Source organism: Nicotiana tomentosiformis, chromosome 1 (assembly GCF_000390325.3).
Source record: "Nicotiana tomentosiformis chromosome 1, ASM39032v3, whole genome shotgun sequence".
In the NCBI taxonomy this organism is placed as follows: domain Eukaryota; kingdom Viridiplantae; phylum Streptophyta; class Magnoliopsida; order Solanales; family Solanaceae; genus Nicotiana; species Nicotiana tomentosiformis.
Genome location: NC_090812.1, coordinates 112,459,313 through 112,472,362, shown reverse-complemented (window position 1 = coordinate 112,472,362; position 13,050 = coordinate 112,459,313). Strand labels below are relative to the sequence as shown.

General features: G+C 37.2%; 1 protein-coding gene across 1 annotated transcript; it reads right to left on the bottom strand.

Moving 5' to 3' along the window:
- Positions 1-10,137: 10,137 nt before the first annotated feature.
- On the bottom strand, positions 10,138-10,847 carry LOC138908836 (uncharacterized). The gene is made up of 3 exons (XM_070199460.1): positions 10,667-10,847; positions 10,409-10,556; positions 10,138-10,324 (listed from the first exon to the last, which is right to left on the bottom strand). The coding sequence occupies exons 1-3, from the start codon at positions 10,845-10,847 to the stop codon at positions 10,138-10,140; spliced, it is 516 nt and encodes a 171-aa protein (XP_070055561.1).
- Positions 10,848-13,050: the final 2,203 nt, after the last annotated feature.

The window sequence follows — 13,050 nt, the reverse complement described above, 5'->3', positions numbered from 1 at the left end:
CCTCGTTCAATCCCATTAGGAATTGAATTAACCTCCTGTCCTATTCAACTTTCTGTATATTTTCCTTGGCACCACATGTGCACTGCACTTGCATTGGGCATGTGCTTTTAAAGTGTTTAATTCTTCCCACAACTTCTTCATCTTAGTATCGTACCCTGTGATATCGAGTGTTCCTTGACTCAAATCACTAATTTCTTTCTATAGTAGATATAACTTTTCCACATTAGTTTGATAATATCTGTCTTCCAACTCTGTCGGAGCTCCTTAGCATCATTGACATATTGAAAACTATCTGCCAAGTCTTTCGAAAAGCAATTTAAAATCCACGAGTCCACTATGTTAACACAATGCTCCTATAGATCAAAAGTGGGATCCTTTGAATCTGGTTTCCCACACTTCCTATTTATGAAAACCTGCTTTATTTTTCACAGAAAGAGCCTTAAGTATTCCTCATCTCCATGACATATACCCCGATCCATCAAAAGATACAGGTACGAGCATGGAACCTGCACTTTTAGATGGATGCATGTAAAGAGGGTTAATTGAATCGAGTACCGGATTAGCAGAATCTGATGTGCTTTCTTTAATTTCCATGAACCTAGTCGATACATGTGCGAAGAGAACTCTTAATCACCCGGTTTGTGTACTAAACGTAAATTTGGGGCTAACCTTAAACCATAAAATAAAACAGCACCGAACCTTGAGTTTTCTGGATTAAAAAAGAAATTGAGCTAAGGATTAGAACTTCCGCTCTGATACCATGAAAAATTCACGAGTAAGAGAAAACAAATCGAGCTCAGATGAGCTCCAATGGACGATGAGCAGAACACCTAGGTAAAAGAGGCGAAATAGAGAAGAAGGTTCGATAGAGCAGTAACATATAATTGGGAAAAATGAAATGAATATTCCAACTGCACAGAGTATCTAATCCTCCTACTTATACACATGACAGCTGGCAACAGCTCTGTCCACTTACTAATAACTTCCACTATAAGTAACTAACTAATAAAACTAACAACTAACAACTAGTAAAGGAAAGATAAATACACGTGTGTATAACCAATCTCAATATCGCCCCTCCCCCCCCCAAGTTGGAAGGGAGGAATTTATTGCCAACATGCCAATTAGATCTTAATGTTTGATCCCAGTTAGTGACTTTATGTAGATGTATGTGAGTTACTCATTGGTGGATATGTGATGCAAGGAAATCAACCCCTCTTAGAGCTTGTTTCTAACAAAGTGGCAATCAAATTCTATATGTTTCGTGCGTTAATGGAACACTGGATTTTTTTCTATTTGTAAGGCAGCTTGCCTATCGCAAAATACTGGAATAGGCAAGGTTAGGGCAACAGTCAACTCTTCAAGAAGTCTAGCTAACCAGACTAACTCACTAACAACCTGTCTAGTTGCCCTATACTCAGCTTCAGCTGATGATAAGGAAATAGTAGATTATTTCTTTGATTTCCAACTGATAGGACTGCCTCCAAGTAACATAGTTAGCCACTGACTGACTTTATAGACTCAGGGAAGGCTGCCCAATCTGAGTCACAAAAAGCCTTAACTCCATAATTCTTAATGTTGGAAAGGAAAATGCCCATACATGGATCACTCTTCAAATATCTCATAACATGGTATGCAGCTCTCAAATGGGCTTCCCTAGGTGACTGCATGTATTGATTAAGATGTTGGACACTGTAGGATATACCAAGCCTTGCATTTTTTAGGAAATTCAACTTCCCTATAAACTTCATGTAATAAGATGGATCAACCTGTAGTAGACTCTTATCTGCCCTTAATTTTGTGAAAAGATCAAGGGGTGATGACAGACTGGTATATTTTGTAGTGAACTTCCTCTAGGATATTAGCACTCCATCTTCCTTGTAAAGTACTTCCATCACTAAGAAATAGTTCAACCTTCGCAAATCATTTATGTGAAATTCTCATGCAAGAAACTCTTCAAGGAGTCAATCTCTTCCTAATGAGTCCCTATTATAATGACATCATCTACATAGACAGCCACAAACACCACTGAGGATCCATTCTTTTTATTAAACAATGAGTAATCCAACATTTATTGTGTGTATCCTCTAGAACACAAGGTTGTCGTCAATTTCTTGTACCACTGTCTGCTTACTTGCTTGAGTCTATATAGGAACTTGTTCAATTTATATACTAAGCCTGACTTGTCTACAACTAGGCCCTAAGGCACCTCCATGTAGACTTCCTCATGTAGATCTCCATAAAAAAGGTATTATTTACATCTAACTAGAAGATTTTCCACCCCTTCTTCACTACTATCCAAACTAGTGCCCTCATAATTGTCATTTTCACAACAGGTGAAAATCTCTCTGTATAATCTATCCCTGCCTTCTGAGTGTATCCCTTCACCACCAACCTAGATTTGAACCTTTCAACACTACCACCTGCCCTGTATTTTATTTTATACATCCACTTGCACCCTATTGCACTCTTACCAGCTGAGAGTGGCACTAGACTCCATGTATTGTTACCATACAATGCCTCAAATTCATGGTCCGTGGTTGATTGCCATGAAGGGCTTACAACTGCTTCTTCATATGATATTCATGTAAAATATTTCTTACCAATTGTTGACTATCAGAACTTAACATATTAAGAGAGACATACTATGCATTAGCTACATAAGTCAGTGTGTGGAGAAGAATGATGTTGTAGAGAATGCAGTTTTGGGAGAGAATATCCATAATCCTTTAAGTATGTAGGAACTCTGTATGTCCTAGAAGGTCTAATATTTGTGGGGCTTAACTAATGCTCTTGATGATTTGTACTATCTGAACTTTCAATGTGTGGTGAGGCCTCTTGGTAATTGTTAAGTGACAACTGCTCACTGAGGATGTGTGTTCTCTTGGAGTTGGATTAAGATAACATGTTCCTATATGAAGGCTCAGGTGACACTATATTTTGATATTGGTCTGGTGAGTTTGGGACAGATATTGTTTCTCTGGGAGGAAAGCAATCTGGTGCCAAGTCTATATTGACTTGTGAAAATGAAGGGTAAATCTTGTTCTATTTGGAAAGAAAAGCAAAGGGAAAGATATCCTCATGAAATACTAAATCTCTTAAAACATGGATCTTTTTTGTGACTAGAACTAACACTTTGTATTTCTTTGTCCCAAAAGGATAACCTACAAATACATGAGGCAAAGATATAGCCTCAAACTTGTCTTTATGAGTCTTAAGTGTTGTAGGAAAACATAGGCAACCAAAACTTTAAAGATGTGAATAGCAGGGTTTTTCTTATAGAGCAATTCAAGAGAGTATTTGTTTTTTAGGGAAGAAGAGGGTAATCTCTTTATTGTATAAGTGGAGGTAAGGATGTATTCTCCCCAATATTGCAGGGGCGATTTTGATTGGTACAAAAATTCCCTTGTTGTCTCTAGTAGATATTATGTTCTTTGGTGTATAACTCCCCAAGATTGAAAGAAAGAGGTAGCTTCTAGGCTGGTGAATTCAATGCAATTGTTTGTTCATATAGTCTTAACAGAGGTGCTAAATTGATTTTTCACCATGACAAAGAAGGCTTTTATTATTTGTAAGGCATTGCTTTTATAGCTCAGTAAATGCGTCCATGTACATCTACTATAATCATCTACAAGGATGATGAAATATATGTATTTATCATGAGTTGTAATATGGTATGATCCCCACAAATCAATATGTAATATTCTAAATATTTTGGTTGTGAAGGCAGTTCTTTCTGGAAAGGGTAGTCTACTTTGTCTAGCCATTGGGCAAAGGAAAGGTTGTTTAGGTGTGAACTTAGCTGGTATATGTTGGATTCCTTTCATTTTAGCAAAGGGCACATGTCCTAATCTATTATGCCACAAAAGTCCAACCAGGTTAATATCAAATGTAGATGCAATTGATATTGAAGCATTATGTCCACTACTTGAAAATGAAATATCAACCGTGGAGTATTTATGAGAATTGGCACCACTCTTATTACAAGCATGAGATGAAGCAGGTAAACTAGATGCAACAGAAGAAATGTGATGCAAACGAGGATGCACATTATTCTAATCATAGATACTAGATGGAACTTGAGTAGAAGCTCTCAGAAGCTTGCAGGGATATGAGGTGTGATAATATAGGCCATCAGTAGCCTTACCAATTTTCAGAGGCCTCTTTAGTGAAGGGGTCTGTATAAGATTACATGAAAACTAGGTAAAGATGATAGTGGATAGATATTAGGTTGAATTTCAAACTAGGCACAAAGAGAACTCTTTTGAGGCTGAACTTGGAACTCAAGAATGCATCACCAACTAGTGTCACATTCAACTTATATATATTAGGTAATGTGACTAGAAAAGGATAAACTAGGGTCTTAATGTTGGGTAAGATGGATTTTTTATAAGTCATGTGATTTGTGTCCCACGAATCAAGTATCCAAGAGTCATCATTTGGCTTTAAACATTCATATTAACGATTGCAACGGTCAAGAGAAGTAGAGAAAGCTGAAATACCTTCAAAGTTTACAGCTCCTGCTTTCATGCCAGAGTTTCTTCTGCATTTCCAGTCTGAAAATTTTCTAAAATACTGATGAACTGGTTGTATTGCTCTTTGGTGAGATTCTGCATCATCCGTCCCTCTTCTTAGGTCTATAGGTTTCCCCCAACCTCTACACCAGCATCTTTATCACCATAATCTCCAAATACAGTTGCATCCACTGTTTTTCTTTTATTAAACTTGGAGTCTTGTGTATAGCCTTGAAGCTTGTAGAACATGTCCTTGGCGTGCCCTGGCCTCTTGCAGTAATCACAGACTGGTCGAGATCTGTTTGTGAAATAATTCCCCCGGAAACCATTATTCACAGTGTTACTCGACTGATTATAATTTGTGTAGGAATTCCCTCCAGGTCCATTTTCTTGCTGACCATAGCTTCTTCTGAAATTACTATTTCCTGGCATATTCACGCTCAAAGCAGTGGAATCAATCAACAACTGATTATTTGGTCTCATCTCCCTTTATTTCTCCTCTTGAATGACAATGGAAAAATCTTGTGCCAAGGAAGGCAAGGGGTTCATCATAGGGATGTTTCCCCTCACACTATATACCTCGTTCAATCCCATTAGGAATTGAATTAACCTCCTGTCCTATTCAACTTTCTGTATATTTTCCTTGGCACCACATGTGCACTGCACTTGCATTGGGCATGTGCTTTTAAAGTGTTTAATTCTTCCCACAACTTCTTCATCTTAGTATCGTACCCTGTGATATCGAGTGTTCCTTGACTCAAATCACTAATTTCTTTCTATAGTAGATATAACTTTTCCACATTAGTTTGATAATATCTGTCTTCCAACTCTGTCGGATCTCCTTAGCATCATTGACATATTGAAAACTATCTGCCAAGTCTTTCGAAAAGAAATTTAAAATCCACGAGTCCACTATGTTAACACAATGCTCCTATAGATCAAAAGTGGGATCCTTTGAATCTGGTTTCCCACACTTCCTATTTATGAAAACCTGCTTTATTTTTCACAGAAAGAGCCTTAAGTATTCCTCATCTCCATGACATGTACCCTGATCCATCAAAAGATACAGGTACGAGCATGGAACCTGCACTTTTAGATGGATGCATGTAAAGAGGGTTAATTGAATCGAGTACCGGATTAGCAGAATCTGATGTGCTTTCTTTAATTTCCATGAACCTAGTCGATACATGTGCGAAGAGAACTCTTAATCACCCGGTTTGTGTACTAAACGTAAATTTGGGGCTAACCTTAAACCATAAAATAAAACAGCACCGAACCTTGAGTTTTCTGGATTAAAAAAGAAATTGAGCTAAGGATTAGAACTTCCGCTCTGATACCATGAAAAATTCACGAGTAAGAGAAAACAAATCGAGCTCAGATGAGCTCCAATGGTCGACGAGCAGAACACCTAGGTAAAAGAGGCGAAATAGAGAAGAAGGTTCGATAGAGCAGTAACATATAATTGGGAAAAATGAAATGAATATTCCAACTGCACAGAGTATCTAATCCTCCTACTTATACACATGACAGTTGGCAACAGCTCTGTCCACTTACTAATAACTTCCACTATAAGTAACTAACTAATAAAACTAACAACTAACAACTAGTAAAGGAAAGATAAATACACGTGTGTATAACCAATCTCAATATTGCCCCCCCCCCCCAAGTTGGAAGGGAGGAATTTATTGCCAACATGCCAAGTAGATCTTAATGTTTGATCCCAGTTAGTGACTTTATGTAGATATATGTGAGTTACTCATTGGTGGATATGTGATGCAAGGAAATCAACCCCTCTTAGAGCTTGTTTCTAACAAAGTGGCAATCAAATTCTATATGTTTCGTGCGTTAATGGAACACTGGATTTTTTTCTATTTGCAAGGCAGCTTGCCTATCGCAAAATACTGGAATAGGCAAGGTTAGGGCAACAGTCAACTCTTCAAGAAGTCTAGCTAACCAGACTAACTCACTAACAACCTGTCTAGTTGCCCTATACTCAGCTTCAGCTGATGATAAGGAAATAGTAGATTATTTCTTTGATTTCCAACTGATAGGACTGCCTCCAAGTAACATAGTTAGCCACTGGCTGACTTTATAGACTCAGGGAAGGCTGCCCAATCTGAGTCACAAAAAGCCTTAACTCCATAATTCTTAATGTTGGAAAGGAAAATGCCCATACTTGGATCACTCTTCAAATATCTCATAACATGGTATGCAGCTCTCAAATGGGCTTCCCTAGGTGACTGCATGTATTGATTAAGATGTTGGACACTGTAGGATATACCAAGCCTTGCATTTTTTAGGAAATTCAACTTCCCTATAAACTTCATGTAATAAGATGGATCAACCTGTAGTAGACTCTTATCTGCCCTTAATTTTGTGAAAAGATCAAGGGGTGATGACAGACTGGTATATTTTGTAGTGAACTTCCTCTAGGATATTAGCACTCCATCTTCCTTGTAAAGTACTTCCATCACTAAGAAATAGTTCAACCTTCGCAAATCATTTATGTGAAATTCTCATGCAAGAAACTCTTCAAGGAGTCAATCTCTTCCTAATGAGTCCCTATTATAATGACATCATCTACATAGACATCCACAAACACCACTGAGGATCCATTCTTTTTATTAAACAATGAGTAATCCAACATTTATTGTGTGTATCCTCTAGAACACAAGGTTGTCGTCAATTTCTTGTACCACTGTCTGCTTACTTGCTTGAGTCCATATAGGGACTTGTTCAATTTATATACTAAGCCTGACTTGTCTACAACTAGGCCCTAAGGCACCTCCATGTAGACTTCCTCATGTAGATCTCCATAAAAAAGGCATTATTTACATCTAACTAGAAGATTTTCCACCCCTTCTTCACTACTATCCAAACTAGTGCCCTCATAATTGTCATTTTCACAACAGGTGAAAATCTCTCTGTATAATCTATCCCTGCCTGCTGAGTGTATCCCTTCACCACCAACCTAGATCTGAACCTCTCAACACTACCACCTGCCCTGTATTTTATTTTATACATCCACTTGCACCCTATTGCACTCTTACCAGCTGAGAGTGGCACTAGACTCCATGTATTGTTACCATACAATGCCTCAAATTCATGGTCCGTGGTTGATTGCCATGAAGGGCTTACAACTGCTTCTTCATATGATATTCATGTAAAATATTTCTTACCAATTGCTGACTATCAGAACTTAACATATTAAGAGAGACATACTATGCATTAGCTACATAAGTCAGTGTGTGGAGAAGAATGATGTTGTAGAGAATGCAGTTTTGGGAGAGAATATCCATAATCCTTTAAGTATGTAGGAACTTTGTATGTCCTAGAAGGTCTAATATTTGTGGGGCTTAACTAATGCTCTTGATGATTTGTACTATCTGAACTTTCAATGTGTGGTGAGGCCTCTTGGTAATTGTTAAGTGACAACTGCTCACTGAGGATGTGTGTTCTCTTGGAGTTGGATTAAGATAACATGTTCCTATATGAAGGCTCAGGTGACACTATATTTTGATATTGGTCTGGTGAGTTTGGGACAGATATTGTTTCTCTGGGAGGAAAGCAATCTGATGCCAAGTCTATATTGACTTGTGGAAATGAAGGGTAAATCTTGTTCTATTTGGAAAGAAAAGCAAAGGGAAAGATATCCTCATGAAATACTAAATCTCTTAAAACATGGATCTTTTTTGTGACTAGAACTAACACTTTGTATTTCTTTGTCCCAAAAGGATAACCTACAAATACATGAGGCAAATATATTGCCTCAAACTTGTCTTTATGAGTCTTAAGTGTTGTAGGAAAACATAAGCAACCAAAACTTTAAAGATGAGAATAGCAGGATTTTTTCTTATAGAGCAGTTCAAGAGGACATTTGTTTTTAGGGAAGAAGAGGGTAATCTTTTTATTGTATAAGTGGAGGTAAGCATGCATTCTCCCCAATACTGCAGGGGCAGTTTTGATTGGTACAACAATGCCCTTGCTGTCTCCAGTAGATACTTATGTTTTCTCTACACCACCCCATTTTGTTGCGTGTGTATGGACATGTTCTTTGGTATATAACTCCCCAAGATTGAAAGAAAGAGTTAGCTTCTAGGCTGGTGAATTCAGTGCAATTGTTTGTTCATATAGTCTTAACAGAGGTGCTAAATTGATTTTTCACCATGGCAAAGAAGGCTTTTATGATTTGTAAGGCATTGTTTTTATAGCTCAGTAAATGTGTCTATGTACATCTACCATAATAATATACAAGGATGATGAAATATATGTGTTTATCATGGGTTGTAATATGGTATGATCCCCACAAATTAATATTTAATATTTCAAAAAATTTGGTTGTGAAGGTAGTACTTTCTGGAAAGGGTAGTCTACTATATCTAACCATTGGGCATATGGGGAAAATGAGAGGTTGTTTAGGTGTGAACTTAGCTGGTATCTCTTGGATTCCTTTCATTTTGGCAAAGGGTACATGTCCTAATCTATTGTGCCACAAAAGTTCAACCATGTTTCTATCAGATGTAGATGTATTTGACATTGGAGCATTCTCTTCACTGCCTGAAAATTAAATATTAACAGTGGAGTATTTATGGGAATTGGCACCACTCTTATTACAAGCATAAGATGAAATAGGTGAACTAGATGCAACAGAGGAAACATGATACAAACGAGGGTGCACATTATTCTTATCAGAGATACTAGATGGAACTTTAGTAGAAGTTGTCACAGGCTTGCAAAGATATGAGGTGTTATAGTATAGGTCGTCAATAGCCTTACCAATTTCCATAGGCCTCTTCAGTGAAGGGGCCTGCAGAAGAATACATGAAAACTTGGTAAAGATGACATAGCAATCAAATTGAACTGTCGAACAGTCGATAGATATTTAGGTTGAATTTAAAACTGGGCACAAAGAGAACTCTTTTGAGGCTGAACTTGGAACTTAGGACTGCATCACCAACGAGTGTCACATTCACCTTTTATATATTCGGTAATGTGATTAGAAAAGGATAAACTAGGGTCTTAATATTGGGTAAGATGGATTTATTATAAGTCATGTGATTTGTGGCCCCTGAATCAAGTATCCAAGAGTCAGCATTTGTCTTAAAATATTTTTATTAACGATTGCAACGGCAAAGAGAAGTAGAAAAGGCTGAAATACCTACAAAGTTTAAAGCTCTTGTCCTCATGCCATAGTTGTCTTCTACATTTCCAGTCTAAATATTTTCTAAAATACTGATGAGCTATTGTTCTTTGGTGAGATTATACATCATTCGTCCCTCTTCTTGGGTCTGTAGGTTTCCCCCATCCTCTACGCCAGCATCTTTATCACCATAATCTCCAAATATATTTGCAGCCACTATTTTTCTTTTATTAAACTTGGAGTCCACCCATGAAGGTTGTAGCACTTGTCCTTGGTATGTCCTGGCCTCTTGCACTAATCATAGACTTGTCGAGATCTGTTTGTGGAATAACTCCCCCTGAAACCATTGTTCGCAGTGTTACTCGACTGGTTATAGTTTGTGTATAAATTCCCTCCAGGTCCATTTCCTTGCTGACCATAGCTACTTCTGGAATTATTATTTCCTAGGATGTTCACGCTCTAAGCAGTGGAATCAATCATCAACTAATTATTTGGTCTCATCTCCCTTTGTTTCTCCTCCTGAATGATAATTGCAAAAGCTTGTGCCAAGGAAGGCAAGGGGTTCATCATCAGGATGCTTCCCCTCACAATAGTGTATACCTCATTCAATCCCATTAGGAATTGAATTAACCTCCTGTCATATTCAGCTTTCTGTGTATTTACCTTGGCACTACATGTTCATAGGCACTTGCATTGGGCATGTGCATTCAAATTGTTTACTTATTTCCATTACTTTTTTATCTTAGTATAGTACCTTGTGATATCGAGTGCTCCTTGACTTAAATCACTAATTTCTTTCTGTAGTTGATATAATTTTGCCCCATTAGTTTGGTAACATATGTCTTCCAACTCCTGCCAGAGCTCCTTAGCATCATAGACATATTGCAAACTAAATCCATGTCCTGTGAAAGAGAATTTAAAATCCACGAGTTCACTATGATAACACATCGCTCCCAAATATCAAAAGTGGGATCCTTTGAGTCTGGTTTCCCACACTTCCCATTTATGAAACCTGCTTTGTTTTTCACAGAAAGAGCCCTAAGTATTCCTCGTCTCCATGACCTATACCCTGATCCATCAAAAGGTACCAGTACGAGCATGGAACCTGCGCTTTCAAATGGATACATGTAAAGCGGGTTGGTTGAATCGAGTAGCGGATTAGTAGAATCTGACGTGCTTTCTTCAATTGCCATGATCCTAGTCGATATATGCGCGAAGAGAACTCTTAATCACCTGATTTATGTACCAAACGCATATTTGGGGCTAACCTTGAACCTCAAAATAAAACAGCATCGAACCTTGATTTTTCTGTATTAAAAATGACTTTGAGCTAAGGATTAGAACCTCCGCTCTGATACCCTGAGAAATTCACGAGTGAGCGAAACAAAATCGAGCTCAGATGAGCTCCAATGGAGGAAGAGTAGAAAACCTAGGTAGAAGAGAGGAAATAAGAGAAGAAGGTTCGAGAGAGCAGCAACACAGAATTCGGAAGAATGAAATGAATATTCCAACTGTACAGAGTATCCAATCCTCCTACTCATACATATGACAGCTGGCAACAGTTGTGTCCACTAACTAATAACTTCCACTATCAGTAACAAACTAATAAAACTAATAACTAACAACTAGTAAAGGAAAGATAAATACATGTGTGTATAACCAATCTCAATAGAAGGCTTCAGAATTGACCTCAACATGCTTCTTCAGTGAATGAAAGGATTAGGTCAAAAAGGAGAAGCTGAACCTTGAGTTTTTTGGATTAAAAATGACTTTGATCTAAGGATTAGAACCTCCGCTCTGATACCCTGAGAAATTCACGAGTGAGAGAAACCAAATCGGACTCAGATGAGCTCCAATGGAGGACGAGTAGAAAACCTAGGTAGAAGAGAGGAAATGGAAGAAGAAGGTTCGAGAGAGCAGCAACACAGAATTCGGAAGAATGAAATGAATATTCCAACCGTACAGAGTATCCAATTCTCCTACTCATACACATGACAGCGGGTAACAGTTGTGTCCACTAACTAATAACTTCCACTATCAGTAACAAAGTAATAAAACTAACAACTAGTAAAGGAAAGATAAATACACGTGTGTATAACCAATCTCAATAGAAGGCTTCAGAATTGACCTCAACATGCTTCTTTAGTGAATGAAAGGATTAGGTCAGAAAGGAGCAATTCTATGACAGAAATTAGGTATAAAGAACAAAGATTGTGAAGGAAATTAGGTGTTGAAGCTTTTGTATAAATGTACGTTCACTCCATCTTTTCCCTGCATCTTTCACTACTTTCTAGTTTTTAAAAAAAATAATGATTTTAGTAATTTTATTTATCTTTTTCAATTTGTTTTACTTTTCAATTTCTACCAGAGGAAGCCCCATGAGATATAATATCATGCTATCGGTATTTGGATCGGAGTCAGCTACTTTGTTCATCAAAATAAATTCTTGTATCGTACTGAATGCAATCCTTTCTCAGCGGATTGCATTCGATACGATACCAGATTTTATTTTGACGGCCTTTAGGCCGCTGACAATCTTGGAAATACATTAGAGAGCTGTCCACCGACACAAAAGCGGTATTGAGCTAATGTTTATATATATATGCTCAACGACTAAGTTAAAGAAATGAAGAAAAATGATTTTACTGTATCTTTATATGCCGTCAACATTCTACCAGATAATAGGGCTCACAATCGTCAGGAAATATTGCTGGGGCTGAGGGATTCGGTGGGCGTAGATGTTTTAATTTCATGTAAAACACTGAATGACACTCACGATCTTCTTGAGGGTGTTTATTATTGCCTGCATGTACTTGCTAGAGAATTTCAAAATTGTCCACTCAATGCGAGGCCACGTGGATGTAGAAATGTAAACAAATTTTATGGCCTGCTTATGAGCTTTAGACGACAATTTGTGAGATGCAGAAAGTAACTTTTCTTTAGTTTTTTGTTGGAATAAGTGTTTTAATAAATTTGAATAATGTATTTGATAAATTAATGTTTCTTATCAAAAGGTTTTTTATTTTTAGAAGTAAATGAATGTGAATTTATTCTTGATTTACTACATATATTTTTTTGCTTTAACAAATACGGCTGATTTTCTTTGAAAATTACAACTAATTCACAAAATACCTTTTTATTAAAATATTAAAAGAGATATTGATCAATTGTGAAAAATATAGATTCAAGAATAGAAGAGCAACATTCTTGAATGCTACTTGTTATGTGGCTTAGTTAAATCCCGAAGATACAAAAAAAAACCCGGAGATAGAGTTATCATTTATTCTTCCGTTTGTTCGTGGAAGATACTCCAACTATCTTCAAGAAATATTTTCTCTACGTGCCTCTAAGCCAAGCAAGTTTATTTTGGTTTTTTAATCCTTGTTCTAACATTTT